Genomic DNA, 19,324 nt, shown 5'->3' on the forward strand with positions numbered 1-19,324 from the left:
TATAATACTGCCTCCTATGTATAGCAGGGATGTGTTTGCCCCCCACTCTTTAGCTTCAGTTACAGGCACCACTCCCGTGGGGGGTTGACGGACACTATAAGGAGTCAGAAGAATTTATGACACTTAGTTCCACAACAGCAGGTAAACATGTTGTCCAAATAAAACCCACTTTGGAAAGTTTTTGTTCTTTGCCAATAAAGCAGATCTTTATAAAGTTTAGGGGGGGGGGGGGGGGGGGAGAAAAAAAGAAAAAGAGAGCTCCTGGCTATGGATGGGAAGGACATACAGTAACCACGCCCACTTAGGGCATTATCCAATCAAAGCCTTTGGTAGGGTGACGTCACCCCCGCCTGCAATCCGAGCGAGAGGGAAGAGGAAGCAGGAGAGGGGGGGAAAGAGGCGGCGGAGTGCGGGGTCACGACCTCTGACCTCTCACCGAGGAGAAAAACTCAAAACAACCGAAAGAATAGGGGTCCGCTGGTTATTCCCGGGGTCGGGGAGCTGCCGGGGCCGCCAGGAGCTGAGGGGATGCGGCTGTGACAAGAACCTCCGTTGGGGTGAGGTAAGACGACTCTCCGCCGCCTCAGAGGCCTCCCCGGAGCGGCCGCCTGACGTGAAACGGCTTCGACTAAGCGATTGAGCGCCTGAGCGGACGCGGCTTTCCCTCCGTTCACACCGGGCGTACCTGACAACCGTTTTCACTTGTCCTGACAACTCCGTTAATCGACAACCTGCTCGGCTACAGTCCCGTCCTGAGCGACCCCTCCGCCCTCCCGGAGCCTGTGCCCCCCGCTCACCTGTGCCCGGCCCCGCCGCCGTCTCCTCGGCTGGCAGCTCGCCAATAACCGCCATATTTCTCTGCGATACGCGCTTCTTTTATTTATTTATTTTGTGACGTGATCGGTGGGTGGGAACATTCAACCAGCCAATTAGCTTTCGGATTCTTGGAAGTGGGCGGTGTCTATTGACAACTGGCGGTTCAGTTGACCTATCACGTGTTTCGGGGCGTGGCGTAATTGCTGAGGTTGTCTACCGCTGATGCTGTGATTATCGCCATCTAGCGGTGGTAGCTATCATTGCAACTAGTTTTTTTTGGATTTTTTTATATTTTTTTCCAGGGCATGTAACCTCAGATGAACTGCTGGAAAAAAGAGGAGGGGGTTATATGATGGTTTGTCTCAGCTCAGTACTCCTGACATTAGATTTAGGGGTCACATCTGTGATGATCACACTCATATTTGATTTATTTTATGCACTTATATTAGGCTGACATATTCCGCCACGCTTTACAGACATTAGCATCCAACTGTCCCCAGGAGCTCACAATCTAAGGTCCCTATCAGTCTGTCTTTGGTGTGTGGGAGGAAACCAGAGAACCCGGAGGAAACCCACGCAAACACAGGGAGAACATACAGATTCCATGCAGATGTTGGCCTTGGTCGGATTCGAACCTAGGACCCCTGTGCTAACCACTGAGCCACCGTGTTGCCCACCATGTTATGACCGAATCATGGGCGTCTTGATGCAAATGTAATGCTGTGGCTAAAAGTCTGACCCACGGTGATCCTTAGATGCAGAGCTCCTCCTAAAAATAAAAAAAAGGAAAGATGTGAGATTTATTAAAGGGTTTGTTCCATGTCCTATGGGTTGGAGTCTGACCCGTGGGGTCTCCCACAGATCATGAGCCCCTGGCTACCTCCTGCAGTCCCATTGATTTGAATGCACACGTGACCACTGCTTCATTCAGGGGCCCCAGAGGTCGGACCCCCTCCTATCAATTATCATCTGTCCTGTGAACAAGGGATACGTGTTTGTCATGATACAACCGCTTTATGTCAAGACAAGATCGTCGCTTCTGGATGCAAACAGGAATCTTCCCATTCCATAACAGCAAGCAGAGATTGTGAAGAATTGAAGAAATAAGAGTCCTTTAATAAGTGACTTGTAAAAGTGCCATTTACAAGTCACTTTTGAGGGATTATTTTAGGGTAGTGGTCTCCAACAGTTATGACACTACAATTCCCAGCCTGCAAGCTGTCAGGGCATGCTGAGTGTTGTAGTTTCACAACAGCTCAACAGCTGAAGAACCACAAGTTGGAGACCACTGTTATAAGGGGGAATCCCACTTATTCCGTTCACATGAGTGCACAGATGTACTATTGCAGAGCTGCAGATCTGGCGCTATAACCAGCCCCGCTCCCCGCTCTCCTCTCATTCCATCGGGATGGTTGAGCAGTAACGAGTCGTCTGCCGGTTCTTCTCAGCCGATAATTAGCCTCTCCCCGGTCAGCGAGAATCTCTGGAGGACTCTGAGTGTGACTGGCGCCAAAGTAACACTCCGCTCGAGACGATGTTCACCGCTCCCCAGGCTCACCCTACATTCTCCTCGCCATTAAATAAAACATCCATATGGGGGGGGGGGGGGATGGACTGCGCAGATAAACGGAAGCTCCTCTTCAGTGCAGTCTTTTTTTATCTATAAATAATATTTTAAAAAAAAGAAATTTTCACAATGCAAACGGCCTTGATCAAAAATGTCCTATCGTTTTGTGCATACAGCTCCTGTGCGGGCCGATGTGTCCCTGAGGTTACAGACAACACCCCTGTGTGCAGTCAGATCCGGCGCTCATCTGTTAGGCCCCTTGCAGACGAGCGTTCCTCCCGCAGCGAGTCCAGCGCTGCCGGGGGTCACATAGCATTATATTGATTTATGATGCTATGTAACCCTTACAGTTCTGGAATGTATTAGATAACACTGGCATAATGCTATGTGAATCCCGTCAGTGCTGGGAGCTGCGATGCGGACTCGCTGCGGGAGGAACACTCTCCTGCCGACTGCAGGTTGTCAAGAACACATGGCTCTGCATCAGAGCTGTGGACTCAAAACAGGAGGAGATTTTTAATCTACACCAGGGATCAGCAACCTTCGACACTCCAGCTGCTGTGAAACTACAACACCCAGCATGCAAACATGCTCGGCTGTTCATCTAACTTCCACAGAAGTGAATGGGAGTTGTAGTTTCTGAACAGCTGGAGAGCCGGAGGTTGCTGATCCCTGATCTACACTATGCACAGAGTTGCTTCATTTTCAGAAAAACATGGTTTCGAAAGTGTTCATATCCTTGAAGGTGACCGCTTTCACATTGCACTTTGGGCAGCTGATTGTCAGCTTGTTGGCTCAGGTGCCCGCTGGATGCATTGTTCTTGCTGATGGTCTCTATCCCCATGTTCTTCTCCAGGTTCAGGAATCTTCAGTGATGACCAGCTCCTCCCAGCGCATCCAAATAATCTCCACCGACTCTGCCGTACCCACCCCACAGCGCATCCAGGTAAGTTACCTGCGTCACAGATTCGGGAACAGGATTGTAACTCAACACATAAAGGGTTAAAGGCAAAACCTGGTAGGTTTCCCACTGCTCAAATAGTAAAGCCTATCTCCAAGCTCCTCCCCCTACATTAAGCTCCTCCCCCTGATTCTCTCACAGGTGGACTGTAGCTTATATAATCATTCGGTCCTTGCTGTGATGCAAATGTGTTTCTTATACGCTAACCTCTTGGTAATCTGACACGCAGTGTAAAGTATGGGGGATGGACATAGAAGGAGCCTAAGCCCCTGATGAGACAGAGGGAGAATTTCAGACGGCCTCATATTCCAATAGATCACGCAACTAAGCTGTAGCCACAGAGGAGCAGAGATGCAGTCAGTGTAAAGCATAGGGGATAAACAGAGAAGGAGGCCTCATATTCTAATAAGCTGTATTCATGATGGAACAGAGCTGCAGTGTAAAGTGTGGTGTAAGGGCAGAGCAGCAGCCTGAGCCTCTATTAAGAAAGGAGGTGAATTTCAGACTCCAATAGGCAATGCAAATAAGCAGTAGTTACAGATCATAGCTGTGTCCTAATGAACCAGAGCTGCAGTGTAAAGCATGGTGTAAGGTCAGAGCAGCACCCTGCGCTTGTAATGATACAGGAGGTGGATCTCAGACTCCAGCAGACAATGTGTGTAATCTGGAGCACTGACTTCACCCATGGGGTCCCTGGTTAATGAACAGAGCAGCACCCCCCAATATCACTGTGGTTTGGAATCTTTGCAGATTGTGACAGATCAGCAGACCGGGCAGAAGATCCAGATCGTGACGGCCGTCGACTCCTCTGTGTCGCCCAAGCAGCAGTTTATCTTGGCCAGCCCCGATGGATCTGGAGCAGGGAAGGTGATCCTGGCAACCCCCGAGTCTCCCAATGCCAAGCAGCTGATATTCACCACGGAAAACTTAGTGCCAGGGAGGATCCAGGTACCGGGCGAGGCTCAGGAGGCCGCTCACTCGCCAGAGGTCTGTTGTCGGGGTTCTTATTTTCTCTGTTTCGGGTTTCTGCAGATAGTGACAGATGCCGCCTCCGTGGAGAGACTGTTGGGCAAGACAGACGTCCAGCGGCCGCAGATCGTAGAGTACTGCGTCGTCTGCGGAGACAAAGCGTCAGGTGAGGGTGGAGCAGTCATCATGTGGGGTGATCACAGGGAGATGGGGGGCACAACTGGAAAAAGTTATGTGCTTCGTGCATCGATTCTTTATGGCTTTCAAGATCTCTGCTTGCAGGATGATGCTCAGTCCTGGTCATGTGATGATCTCTCAGATGCAGGGCTCCTTACACTGATTAGATTTCTCTTGAGTGTCATCACTCAATGACAGCTAGCAGAGATCTTGGATCTATGAGCTATTGCATCCAAAATAAAAGATGAAGAAACTTTGCAAGCAGTCCTGATCAAAAATAATAATCCCCTACTGTTCTGTGTCGACAGCTCCTATGCAGACCTATGTATCACCATGGTTACAGGCCACACACTGTCCCGGTGGCTGCTATGCATTATTAAATTGGATAGAAGCCGCGGACAGACAGGAGGGAGTGTGTCGTAGCAGGCTGCACAGGGTCTGTTTGTACTCTGTAACCATGGAAACACATGGGTTTGCACAGAAGCTGTAGACACAAAATAGTAGCAGAGTTTGCAGGAAGTCTGTTTGCAAAGTGGCTTCAACCGAACGTTTAGGAATAAGTGTGAGTTTCCTCTTCTCATGTTCTGCTCTTCTCCCGCAGGCCGTCATTATGGCGCTGTTAGTTGTGAAGGATGTAAGGGCTTCTTTAAGAGAAGCGTCCGAAAGAGCCTGACCTACAGCTGCCGCAGCAGCCAGGACTGCGTCATCAACAAACACCACAGGAACCGCTGCCAGTTTTGCCGGCTTAAAAAATGCTTAGAAATGGGCATGAAAATGGAATGTGAGTTCCAGGCGACTGGAAAAATTCCAGAGTGAAATCCGAGTCTCCGTATAAATATGTCTTATACTCCAGATAAGCAGTAATGTATGTAATAGTGAGTGCAGCTCTGGAGTATAATACAGGCTGTAACTCAGGATCAGTGCAGGATAAGTAATGTATGTACACAGTGACTCCACCAGCAGAATAGTGAGTGCAGCTCTGGAGTATAATACAGGATGTAACTCAGGATCAGTACAGGATAAGTAATGTATGTACACAGTGACTGCACCAGCAGAATAGTGAGTGCAGCTCTGGAGTATAATACAGGATGTAACTAAGGATCAGTACAGGATAAGTAATGTATGTACACAGTGACTGCACCAGCAGAATAGTGAGTGCAGCTCTGGAGTATAATACAGGCTGTAACTCAGGATCAGTACAGGATAAGTAATGTATGTACACAGTGACTCCACCAGCAGAATAGTGAGTGCAGCTCTGGAGTATAATACAGGATGTAACTAAGGATCAGTACAGGATAAGTAATGTATGTACACAGTGACTCCACCAGCAGAATAGTGAGTGCAGCTCTGGAGTATAATACAGGATGTAACTCAGGATCAGTACAGGATAGGTAATGTAATGTATGTACACAGTGACTGCACCAGCAGAATAGTGAGTGCAGCTCCGGAGTATAATACAGGATGTAACTCAGGATCAGTACAGGATAAGTAATGTATGTACACAGTGACTGCACCAGCAGAATAGTGAGTGCAGCTCTGGAGTATAATACAGGCTGTAACTCAGGATCAGTACAGGATAAGTAATGTATGTACACAGTGACTGCACCAGCAGAATAGTGAGTGCAGCTCTGGAGTATAATACAGGATGTAACTCAGGATCAGTACAGGATAAGTAATGTATGTACACAGTGACTGCACCAGCAGAATAGTGAGTGCAGCTCTGGAGTATAATACAGGATGTAACTCAGGATCAGTTCAGGATAAGTAATGTATGTACACAGTGACTGCACCAGCAGAATAGTGAGTTCAGCTCCGGAGTATAATACAGGATGTAACTCAGGATCAGTACAGGATAAGTAATGTATGTACACAGTGACTGCACCAGCAGAATAGTGAGTGCAGCTCCGGAGTATAATACAGGCTGTAACTCAGGATCAGTACAGGATAAGTAATGTATGTACACAGTGACTGCACCAGCAGAATAGTGAGTGCAGCTCTGGAGTATAATACAGGATGTAACTAAGGATCAGTACAGGATAAGTAATGTATGTACACAGTGACTGCACCAGCAGAATAGTGAGTGCAGCTCTGGAGTATAATACAGGATGCAACTCAGGATCAGTACAGGATAAGTAATGTATGTACACAGTGACTGCACCAGCAGAATAGTGAGTGCAGCTCTGGAGTATAATACAGGCTGTAACTCAGGATCAGTACAGGATAAGTAATGTATGTACACAGTGACTGCACCAGCAGAATAGTGAGTTCAGCTCCGGAGTATAATACAGGATGTAACTCAGGATCAGTACAGGATAAGTAATGTATGTACACAGTGACTGCACCAGCAGAATAGTGAGTGCAGCTCCGGAGTATAATACAGGCTGTAACTCAGGATCAGTACAGGATAAGTAATGTATGTACACAGTGACTGCACCAGCAGAATAGTGAGTGCAGCTCTGGAGTATAATACAGGATGTAACTAAGGATCAGTACAGGATAAGTAATGTATGTACACAGTGACTGCACCAGCAGAATAGTGAGTGCAGCTCTGGAGTATAATACAGGATGCAACTCAGGATCAGTACAGGATAAGTAATGTATGTACACAGTGACTGCACCAGCAGAATAGTGAGTGCAGCTCTGGAGTATAATACAGGATGTAACTCAGGATCAGTACAGGATAAGTAATGTATGTACACAGTGACTGCACCAGCAGAATAGTGAGTGCAGCTCCGGAGTATAATACAAGATGCAACTCAGGATCAGCACAGGATAAGTAATGTATGTACACAGTGACTGCACCAGCAGAATAGTGAGTGCAGCTCTGGAGTATAATACAGGATGTAACTCAGGATCAGTACAGGATAAGTAATGTATGTACACAGTGACTGCACCAGCAAAATAGTGAGTGCAGCTCCGGAGTATAATACAGGATGTAACTCAGGATAAGTAATGTATGTACACAGTGACTGCACCAGCAGAATAGTGAGTGCAGCTCTGGAGTATAATACAGGATGTAACTCAGGATCAGTACATGATAAGTAATGTATGTACACGGTGACTGCACCAGCAGAATAGTGAGTGCAGCTCTGGAGTATAATACAGGATGTAACTCAGGATCAGTACAGGATAAGTATTGTATGTACACAGTGACTGCACTAGCAGAATAGAGAGTGCAGCTCTAGAGTATATAATACAGGATGTAACTCAGGATCAGTACAGGGTAAGCAATGTAATGTATGTACACAGTGACTCCAGCAGGATAGTGAGTGCAGCTCTGGAGTATAATACAGATACAACTCAGGAGGGGGCCACATTGCTTTATAAAACACATTGGCATTTATACCTTTGGACCTATGGAATACATTGCTGGCTATACTGTCCTTGTGTATTTTGAACCCCTTCCACTCTGACAGGAGCAGAGAGCATAATTGCCCGGCTCCACTCCCATTAGACGGCCACGTTCTCTGAACCCGTACAGCGCTCTCACGGACCTAGCGTTTACATTGCCGGCTCTGGATGCCCAGTCCCTCTACAGTTCATGATCCTGATATGCTACTGTTGTGCTTGTGTATTTCAGCGGTGCAGAGTGAGAGAAAACCCTTTGACATCCAACGGGAGAAACCCTTAAACTGTGCAGCCTCAACAGAGAAGATCTACATCCGAAAGGACCTGAGGAGCCCTCTCATAGCAACACCCACATTTGTGACTGACAAAGAAGGAGGGAGGTGAGTGTCCTCTGCCCTGCATCATCTGTGCTCTTCTGTACGGGCTGTCCGGCTTTGTTACTGGTGCTGTCTGTGTATATACATGCACTTCCAGTTTTTGCAACAATCATCTTTGGACCTTTGCTGACACTATCTGTGCTTGCCGGCTTCTGCTCATGTTACGATGTACCCTACATACCGATGTCACCAATCATGGCCTGCTGCAGGTATGGCAAGCCTGCATGGGCTACCACTGTATCAGTATGTATGGGATCAAGAGGAGACCACAGTGCAAAGAATAAGAATCCATACTATCAGTATGTGACCAGAAAAACCCATCTCCAGGACATGTGGTGGGCGGCTGGCTGCACCATGTGATCAGGAGTCGGGCAACGGCGTATTACCCTGTCTCCACCCCGCTGTAACAGTGGCGATCAGCACCGATTTTATGAGTCCTAGTATGAGCCCGTCCTCATGCTGCTTTCTCTCCTTGTGTTGATGCATCACAGACAAGCCGGACTCCTAGATCCAGGGATGTTGGTGAATATCCAGCAGCCTCTAATCCGTGATGACGGCACCATGGTCCTGTCTGCAGATTCCAAGGTGAGGAGAATCTCCCTTTCTTCACTAGATTGTGTTATAGACAGATTATAAGAATCCATGAACTTGTCACCAGCAGTCAGAGACGAATCAGAGCGGGCTGGGAACCCTGGCAAACGTGGTAACGTCTCTCGCCAACCTGTCAGAGTCATTGAATAACGGGGACACGTTGGATGTCCAACAAGAGGACCAATTCTCCAGTGAGATCACCCGGTGAGCCATTCGGAAGTTTCTTGCACCGTGATTAAAGTCAGTACTGCCTGTATTGGGTGTCACAGCTCTAGTACGTTTCCAGTCATTTACATGAGTCTGGACCATGTCACCAGATTGTAGAAATCCTGCATCAGCCACCTTGTTACTACCTGGGGATTTCTGCCTGTACAGTATGTAAGGATGACTTAAAGGGGTTGTCCAAGTTCAAATTTTAGGGGCAGACTGTAGTGAGGCACTTTGGTGTAAGACTTGACTCTCTTTCAGGGCGTTTGACACCTTAGCAAAAGCACTTAACACAACAGACGCCGGACAGAACTTGTCGGAAGGGGCGGACACGGTGTCAGGAGGGAACATTCATGTAATTAGTCGGGATCATGCCACCCCTATCCTCGAAGTGGAAGGACCGCTCCTCTCAGACACGCATGTCACTTTCAAGGTCAGTCTAATAGTAAGAATTAACATGAATTATTAACCATTTGCTGTACAGCGTCATACGTCTCAGCTTTCCTCTCTAAGAACTGTGGGGAGGTCTTCTGATATTTTTACTCTCTTGCAGCTCACAATGCCCAGCCCGATGCCAGAATACCTGAACGTACACTATATATGTGAGTCTGCGTCTCGTTTGCTTTTCCTTTCCATGCATTGGGCTCGGTCCATACCTGCCTTCCAAGTTCTGGGGTAAGTACTTGTCTCCTGCCTGTCCTGGGAAATACAATGCACATAGAGGTCATACATGTTCTGAGCACAAACCTGTATAAGGGTAGGTTCACATCTCTGGCACATAACTCCGGTATCCATTCCGGCAGAGGAACAGACTACCGGAGTTACTGTATCCAGCATCACCAGATGCTCATCGAATATGATGGAATCCAACGGCTTTTTGGTATAAATGCCAGCTATATGCCATGCAGTGGTATTTGTCTGTCCGAAAGCTAGCATTTGTGCCGAAAACATCCAGATCACTGTCGAACCCCATTATAGTCAATGGGGGGATCCAGTGATGCCAGATACAGTAAACTCTGATGTGATGTGAACGCATCGAATCCGCGCGGAATACTCGCCCGTGTGAAAGGGGCCTTACTGGGAGGAACACGTCAACATGACAAAAGACTAAAACTAGGAGAAGGTTGAAAACTGAACATCAGGGGGTCTGAGAATGAATAAAGATTATAGCCTGAAACTTACTACTAGCCTATGTATAAATCATTTCTTCCATGTCAAAGGGGTCCAAAGCCTTTAACATGATTTATAGATATTGTCATTTGTGATATCCAAACTCCCCCTCTGCCATTTTAAATCCTACATGTCACCCCCATGATATCTTATACGCCTTGTCCTTGATTTCTTGCAGGCAGGACTGTAACACAAGCCTCGTACGTGCCTGCTGGAACGAGCTGTTCACCTTGGGTCTCGCGCAGTGTTCGCAGGTGATGAGCCTCTCCACCATTCTGGCCGCCATAGTCAATCACCTGCAAAACAGCATACAGGAAGGTGGGTCCTGGCTGCGTCCAGCCGTTAGCTGAGCAGGACATGGCGTCTCAGCTTCACTTCATCCATTTTCCTGTTTTCAGATAAACTATCTGGAGAGCGGGTGAAGCAGGTGATGGAGCACATATGGAAGCTGCAGGAGTTCTGCAACAGTATGGCGAAACTGGACATCGATGGCTATGAGTATGCCTATCTGAAGGCCGTGGTCCTCTTCAGTCCAGGTTAGAAGTATTGCAGCAAAACACACACTACCATGAGTTCCAGGTCTGTGCTGCTGGCTGCAGTCTGTGCACTCGCAAAGCATGAGGGGCAAGATGTCCGCTAAATTTCTCCCCCTGACTAACAAATACTAGAGCCCCTAAGACAACACTGCCTGTCGCCATGCCATAGACCGGTGCAGATATGCGCCCAAGCTGCTGTTTTCTTGCCATCACTGTTTCGTTTTATACTGACTTAGTCCTGAACGTTTAGCTTCTTTTTTGGAGACTTGAATATTTAATCCCCTGATTTTCGTCTCTACAGATCACCCTGGGCTCAGCAGTACGGTGCAAATTGAGAAGTTTCAGGAAAAGGCACAAATGGAGCTTCAAGATTATGTACAGAAAACATACCCAGAAGACACATACAGGTAGACAGCGCGGGAGCAGTAATCACATAGAAAGCTTCTGCTACATTGAGTAGACGGTAGTTTATATATTTGACTCCAGAGCTGCATTGAATTCTGCAGAGTTTAGAGTAGATTTCCAGCATCCCCTCAATGTCCGCACAGAGCTTGTCCTGGTGATGCGCACATTTTACACCAGACCTAAAAGTCCTCTCATGTAATGAAGCGAACTGCCCTTCAGCATTGTAGGAGCTCAGAACAGCTGTCAGGGGCACAGTGGTATACAAATAGCTGCATATTTGCAATGACAACCAGCAGAATAGTGAGTACAGCTCTGGAGTGTAATACAGGATGTAACTCAGGATCAGTGCAGGATAAGTAATGTATGTACACAGTGACTGCACCAGCAGAATAGTGAGTGCAGCTCTGGAGTATAATACAAGATGTAACTCAGGATCAGTACAGGATAAGTAATGTATGTACACAGTGACTGCACCAGCAGAATAGTGAGTGCAGCTCTGGAGTATAATACAGGATGTAACTCAGGATCAGTACAGGATAAGTAATGTAATGTATGTACACAGTGACTGCACCAGCAGAATAGTGAGTGCAGCTCTGGAGTATAATACAGGATGTAACTCAGGATCAGTACAGGATAAGTAATGTATGTACACAGTGACTGCACCAGCAGAATAGCGAGTGCAGCTCTGGAGTATAATACAGGATATAACTCAGGATCAGCACAGGATAAGTAATGTATGTGTACAGTGACTCCACCAGCAGAATAATGAGTGCAGCTCTGGAGTATAATACAGGATGTAACTCAGGATCAGTACAGGATAAGTAATGTATGTACACAGTGACTGCACCAGCAGAATAGTGAGTGCAGCTCTGGAGTATAATACAGGATGTAACTCAGGATCAGTACAGGATAAGTAATGTATGTACACAGTGACTGCACCAGCAGAATAGTGAGTGCAGCTCTGGAGTATAATACAGGATGTAACTCAGGATCAGTACAGGATAAGTAATGTATGTACACAGTGACTGCACCAGCAGAATAGTGAGTGCAGCTCTGGAGTATAATACAGGATGTAACTCAGGATCAGTACAGGATAAGTAATGTATGTACACAGTGACTGCACCAGCAGAATAGTGAGTGCAGCTCTGGAGTATAATACAGGATGTAACTTAGGATCAGTACAGGATAAGTAATGTATGTACACAGTGACTGCACCAGCAGAATAGCGAGTGCAGCTCTGGAGTATAATACAGGATGTAACTCATGATCAGCACAGGATAAGTAATGTATGTACACAGTGACTGCACCAGCAGAATAGTGAGTGCAGCTCTGGAGTATAATACAGGATGTAACTCAGGATCAGTACAGGATAAGTAATGTATGTACACAGTGACTGCACCAGCAGAATAGTGAGTGCAGCTCTGGGGTATAGTACAGTATGTAACTCAGGATCAGTACAGGATAAGTAATGTATGTACACAGTGACTGCACCAGCAGAATAGTGAGTGCAGCTCTGGAGTATAATACAGGATGTAACTCAGGATCAGCACAGGATAAGTAATGTATGTTCACAGTGACTGCACCAGCAGAATAGTGAGTGCAGCTCTGGGGTATAGTACAGTATGTAACTCAGGATCAGTACAGGATAAGTAATGTATGTACACAGTGACTGCACCAGCAGAATAGCGAGTGCAGCTCTGGAGTATAATACAGGATGTAACTCAGGATCAGCACAGGATAAGTAATGTATGTACACAGTGACTGCACCAGCAGAATAGTGAGTGCAGCTCTGGGGTATAGTACAGTATGTAACTCAGGATCAGTACAGGATAAGTAATGTATGTACACAGTGACTGCACCAGCAGAATAGTGAGTGCAGCTCTGGAGTATAATACAGGATGTAACTCAGGATCAGCACAGGATAAGTAATGTATGTACACAGTGACTGCACCCGCAGAATAGTGAGTGCAGCTCTGGAGTATAATACAGGATGTAACGCAGGATCAGTACAGGATAAGTAATGTATGTACACAGTGACTGCTCCAGCAGAATAGTGAGTGCAGCTCTGGAGTATAATACAGGATGTAACTTAGGATCAGTACAGGATAAGTAATGTATGTACACAGTGACTGCACCAGCAGAATAGTGAGTGCAGCTCTGGAGTATAATACAGGATGTAACTTAGGATCAGTACAGGATAAGTAATGTATGTACATAGTGACTGCACCAGCAGAATAGTGAGTGCAGCTCTGGAGTATAATACAGGATGTAACTCATGATCAGTACAGGATAAGTAATGTATGTACACAGTGACTGCACCAGCAGAATAGTGAGTGCAGCTCTGGAGTATAATACAGGATGTAACTCAGGATCAGTACAGGATAAGTAATGTATGTACACAGTGACTGCACCAGCAGAATAGTGAGTGCAGCTCTGGAGTATAATACAGGATGTAACTCAGGATCAGTACAGGATAAGTAATGTGTGTACACAGTGACTGCACCAGCAGAATAGTGAGTGCAGCTCTGGGGTATAGTACAGTATGTAACTCAGGATCAGCACAGGATAAGTAATGTATGTACACAGTGACTGCACCAGCAGAATAGTGAGTGCAGCTCTGGGGTATAGTACAGTATGTAACTCAGGATCAGCACAGGATAAGTAATGTATGTGTACGGTTATCCTATTTTTATGTATATTATTTCTATAACCTATAACGGGGGTCATTTCTGATTCTCTGTTATTTCTCTCATCATCTCCCCTCACCCCCGCAGACTGGCCCGAATCCTGGTGCGGCTCCCAGCTCTCAGGCTTATGAGCTCCAGCATTACGGAGGAACTTTTTTTTACCGGCCTTATTGGCAACGTTCCCATTGACAGCATCATCCCCTACATCCTGAAGATGGAGACGGCGGAATACAACGGGCAGATAACAGGGACCAGCGTATAGCCGGAAATAGCACTTGTGCACGGATCAAGCACTTTTCAACGTACCCTTCCAGGGCGTGAGAAAGCGCACTAACACTTGGGGAACATGTACTTAGATCCCATTCAGGAGTAAACGCGTCCCCCGCCAGTGAACATTTCAGTAGCCGTAACCCTTTTTCCATTACCGCAGAGACACCATGTAAACAGCCATAATCCGATGATCAGGTAGGAGCGTTCATCTATTACAGGTCAATGTTTTCTAGGCGTGTACCTACCTTTGTATATCCTAACAGAATCAGTGACTATTTCCAGCTACCCCTCCCCCCCTTTTTTATTGTAACTATAAGACTATGTATTATTCCATATGTGGGACAGGATTGCAGAAGCGCGCCTTAGAAAGGCAGTATTAGAGGTAAACCCGTCATTTCACAGAGGGAAGCAGGTCACTTATTTTTTTTTTAAGCATCTTCTCCAATCCTCTACATTTCCAGTCACATTTTCCCCTTTAGTTAGATGTTCCTGGAAACACAGCCGGTGTCTTGACCCCATTTTCCAGACAGACGACAGCCCCCCTGACCCGAATGTATGATACATACAGTCAGTCTCTATCTGATCGCAGGGCTAATGCTGTGTACCAGGGGCGGACAGGGGAACTTCCCCGTAGGCTGATGCCGTGGCGGTCGCCTGAGTCCTCACAGCCGCCAGCCAGGTAAGTGATGCCCAAGCCTTCCTTACTGCTGCCGACCGGGTACATAGTGATCTGCTGCTCTCAGCATTAATTACTGCAGGGAGCATCATGCACTTCTGTACCTGGCTGGCAGGTGCCCTCCTGAATTCCACTGTATCACCATCCATAAGACTGTAATACAGTTGAATACTGCAGCGGGGTACATCAGTATTTAGTGCTGCCCTATGGTATTGCTGGCCCCGCCTACAACATGGGGCCACTTTAAAAAAAAATTCCCAGGGCCATTTTAAGTTCCCAGTCCACCCCTGTTGTGTACTAACAAATATAAACTGACTGTATCATAATGATGGTCAGTTTGGGTCAGGGGAGATGTAGTCATCACACGGGCCATGCTTCCCGGGCCGATCGCGGTCATTTGCATGAGCTCTTACCTAAATAAAGCTTAAAAGGGTTTTCTGGGAATTTTTTATTATTCAGGATAGGTCATCAGTATCTGATTGGTGGGGGTCTGACACCCAGGACCCCCGCTGATCTGCTATTTGAGAAGCCACCGGCTCAGCTGTGAGCGCCGCAGCCTTTTCTGTGCAGCGCTGTACACTTTATAGCGGCTGCGCTCGGTATCGCAGCTCAGCCTTCTTCACTTGAATGGGGCTGAGCTTCTCCTAGGCAATGTGGCCGATGAACATGTCATCACTGGCCTAGGAAAAGCTGAGAGAAGGCTGCGGTGCTACTGCGAGCCTTCTCAAAGAGCTGATCAGCGGGGGTCCCAGGTGTCGGACCCCCACCGATCAGAGACTGATAGATCATCAGTGAAAAAAATCCTTTACAGGGGTTTTCTGGATTTGGGATATTGATAGAGTATCCTCAAAATAGGTCATCAGTATGTCCGACTCTCCGTCAGAGCCTGTTTGAAGGGGTCCCAGTGCTTGTGCCACCACTGCAGCCTCTTCATTGTTTACAAGGGTCTGTCTGTGTACAAGGCATCTACTTATTGACGGCGGTGCAGGATACCGCAGCTTCATCTCGGGATAAAGCTTCAGTATTTGGCTCTGCAGCTACTAAATAGATGTCGTGCAGACCCACAGAAACAGCGAAGAGGCTGCAGCAGTCACACAAGCACTGGGACCCCGTCAAACAGCAGGACTCGGACCCCCACCGGTCTGATATTGATAGCCTATCCTGAGGGTAGACAATCAGTATTCTGAGCCCTGAAAAACCCTTAAAAGGGTCGTCTCGCTTTAGCAAATGACATTTATCATGTAGAGAAAGTTACTACAAGGCCCTTCCTACTGTATTGTGATTCTCCATATTGCTTCATTTATTTTTACATCACATTATACATGGCCCATACCCAGGGGTTATGACCACCCTCCAAATCCATCAGCAGTGGTGGTCGTGCTTGCACACTATAGGAAAAAGCACTGGCCTGGACCATGGGACTCACATAGGCACGCATGCACAGCAGCTCCTGTCCCGGCCAACTTGTATCTGTCCCGCAACGCCTGGAAACGAGCCGTGTATAATGTGATGGAAAATGAATCCAGCCAGCAAAGGAGGCAAAATGGAGAATCACAATACATTAGGAAGAGCCTTTTATTAACTTTCTCTCCATGATAAATGCCATTTGTTGAAATGAGAGGACCACTTTAAATCTAAGATAAAAAAAAATATTTTGTGTTCCAATTCCTCACTAATTTTATAAACTCTGCTTGCTGTCAGTGAAAAGAAATATTCCTGTTTATGCCCAGAGGCTGAAAACCTGTAGTGACCTAAGACATAATTGTTGCAGAAATGTCAATGCAGTAATCCCTGCACCTGCTGCCAAGTCAAGCACATTCAGATACCCAGTGGCATCATTTCTGCAACAAAATCTGCCATGTGTGAACTCGCCCCCGACACTGAGGGTTTGTATCCAGCCTTGACAATCCTGGACTCCAGACTGATACACTTTACCTGCCCTGATACATTGTAACAAATCATCAGGACAGGAAGCTGTTGTGTTCAGCTCACAGAGGAGTGTCTAGACTGGATACAATTGTAGCAAACCCTCAGCTATGAAATATATTTGGGCAAGACTGGTTTTCTTCCGCCAGATGTAAACCAGAATGTTTGCCAACAGCAAGCAGAGATCTTGATGCAGAACTTGCACCATGATGAAACTTTATTGATTTGAAATTGGGCAATTTGGATAACTGATTTAACTTTGATTTCAGCCCATTTAGTGCATTAAATCTTGCTGCCTGTAGGGGGCGCCGTTAGATGGAGCGGTCAGAGAACCGTCACTCCCTGGACACGACCCGCACATACTCCTTGTACTGTGGAGATTATGGACATGTAGTGCACACACCAGGGGTTGTAGTCCAGCACTAGGGATGGGCACCATACTCGGTGCCTACCCGATTGGGGCCACAGCCTTGGAGACGGGCAGTGGTGTCCATCTTGGTGAAACATTTCCGTTGGTCAGTCTCATTTCAGATTCCTACAGACATTTCTCATACCGGGTCGGTCATTAGTAAAGTGGCCTCTGACCGAAGGCTATTTACTAAGGTGTAAACTAATGCAAGATACAGTCCTGCAAAAAATAAGTTATTCTTGTTTTCTCCATTCACATCCAAAGCTGCATTAAAAAATCTGCTGCTAACCTGTAAACAGGCAGAGATTTAGCTCCTCCCCTCTGTAGGTCATGTGACTTGGGGAACAGTCGGCGGAGTTCCCACAATGCACTGGGAGTTGGCAGAATCTTGAATTTAGCTTTAGATGTGACAGGAGAAGGGAAGCTGTAACTGAAGATTGATAAAGGACTACAGAGGTCCACTTAAAATGCTGAGGAACATTTTGACCCTTAAAATGATGCACTTGACTCCCATTGCTTTAACCCCTCATGGACAAGGGTTCTGTAGACAAATGCACTTATAAGACTCTGGTCTTTTTTTTTTCCCATGTACTATCATTTTTTAAAATATTCCTTTAATCCGGCACCAGTTCATTCATTGTATCACGAGATGTCTTTCAGCTTTGTATCCTGCTACCTCACAGTTTTCAAGCTCTCTGCTTGCTGTCAGTGATTAGGAACGTGATCCATGCCCTAGTCCTGCTCACGCAGTTGCACTGAAGGTATGTTCACATGTGGCTGCGGATTTCACCCTGTGGAACTGCAGGTCGAAAAATCCGTGGCATATTACAGTAGCCGCGTCCACACGGCGCAGAAAAACATCCGCAGCGGAAATTGACCTCTCATGCAAACTGGCAGCGTGTCCGTTTACCCTGAAAACCACAGCAAGCGTATAGCGGTCTGCTGCGGATTGGGACACGGCGGAAATTCCACCTGTTTCTTTTATAATATTAGGTACCAGAATAATGTCTGCGCCATTTGTAGTGACGCATAGCGCTGTTTTAATGCATTTTTATAGAAAGGATTTTTTTATATATATTATTAAATCGGCAGACCCTGCGTTGCAACTTTTTTAATGCCTGTACTACAGTGTTCTGTGGCACAGGCATGTTTTGCACCGTCCTTGCCACCTGGGAGAGGCTGGAGCCGGTGCCGGTGCTGGTGCCTCGGCCCAGACTAATTTACCATATTTTACACAAAAGAGGAGTGAAAACTTCACCAGTCAAGGGCCGGATTGGTTTTCACTCCAGGCGCATGGACCGCCACAGGCCTGCACCGCGTCATAAGTTAGCCGAATCCTCCAGCAGCGCAGGGGGAACAAAGACTTTGTAAATTACCCCTAATATATTCCTTAAATATTCAAGATGTCTGGGGTACTAGTCACACTTATGGGTGCATAACTTTCGTAGAGACGTATGCCTAATTTCAGCTCACTTGCGCCACAATTTTATGCGCATTCTAATTAGATCAATCTTAGTGAATATGAACCTGTCTTACAAGAAAACAACCACAAGAGGTCAGACTTGGGCCTCTTTCACACGACCGTTGGCTTTTTCAGTATTTTGCAGTCCGTTTTTCACAGATCCGTTGTTCCGTTTTGTGTTTCCGTTTCCGCTCCGTTTTTCTGTTCTGTTTTTCCGGATGGCATACACAGTATACAGTAATTACATATAAAAAATTGGGCTGGGCATAACATTTTCAATGGATGGTTCCGCAAAAACGGAACGGATACCGAAGACATACGGAGTACATTCCGTATGGGTTCCATTTATTTGTGGACCATTGACTTGAATAGAGCCACGGAATGTGGAACGTGATTTGCAGGCAATATTAGGACCTGTTCTTTCTTTCAACGGAACAGAAATAGGGAAATAGAAGGCATACGGAGTACATTCAGTTTTTTTTTGCGGAACCATTGAAATAAATTGTTCTGTATACGGAACGCAAAAAACGGCCTGCAAACGGAAAAAAAAACGGACATGTGAAAAAGGCCTTACACCAAAAAAGAAAAGCCTGATTTATTAAGGGATAATAAAGGAGGCTCAAATTAAAGACAGACATCACTCCCCAAAAAAGTTGAGCTTGATAAATGTGCTCCATCGCGATCCGCATCCGACAGTCCGTACCGCAGTAAAGTACTACATGTACTACTTTTTTGCAGTGCGGAGGCAGGGACAGCGCTCCATAGAGAAT

At 46.5% G+C, this 19,324-nt stretch overlaps 1 protein-coding gene across 2 annotated transcripts; it reads left to right on the top strand.

The window, feature by feature from the left end:
* Positions 1-253: 253 nt before the first annotated feature.
* On the top strand, positions 254-18,767 carry NR2C2 (nuclear receptor subfamily 2 group C member 2). Of its 2 annotated transcripts, none has more exons than XM_044301219.1 (14): positions 254-562; positions 3,240-3,329; positions 4,095-4,292; positions 4,377-4,479; positions 5,092-5,271; positions 8,071-8,218; positions 8,707-8,800; positions 8,874-9,010; positions 9,275-9,446; positions 9,567-9,688; positions 10,362-10,501; positions 10,582-10,719; positions 11,021-11,126; positions 13,899-18,767. In XM_044301219.1, exons 1-14 carry the CDS (start codon positions 272-274, stop codon positions 14,071-14,073), a joined length of 2,094 nt encoding a protein of 697 aa, XP_044157154.1. In that variant the 5' UTR covers positions 254-271; the 3' UTR covers positions 14,074-18,767. The 2 variants fall into 2 exon arrangements, with proteins under 2 accessions (XP_044157154.1, XP_044157155.1); XM_044301220.1 differs by having other exon boundaries at positions 8,877-9,010.
* The last annotated feature ends 557 nt before the right edge of the window (positions 18,768-19,324 follow it).

Source organism: Bufo gargarizans, chromosome 7 (assembly GCF_014858855.1).
Source record: "Bufo gargarizans isolate SCDJY-AF-19 chromosome 7, ASM1485885v1, whole genome shotgun sequence".
Lineage (NCBI taxonomy): Eukaryota > Metazoa > Chordata > Amphibia > Anura > Bufonidae > Bufo > Bufo gargarizans.

Bases quoted from the DNA above. Each gene is read 5' to 3' on its own strand.
- NR2C2 (XM_044301219.1), top strand. From the start codon at position 272: ATGGGAAGGACATACAGTAACCACGCCCACTTAGGGCATTATCCAATC. The intron at 4,293-4,376 runs GTACCGGGCGAG...GGGTTTCTGCAG, and splicing joins TAGTGCCAGGGAGGATCCAG to ATAGTGACAGATGCCGCCTC. The intron at 11,127-13,898 runs GTAGACAGCGCG...TCACCCCCGCAG, and splicing joins TACCCAGAAGACACATACAG to ACTGGCCCGAATCCTGGTGC.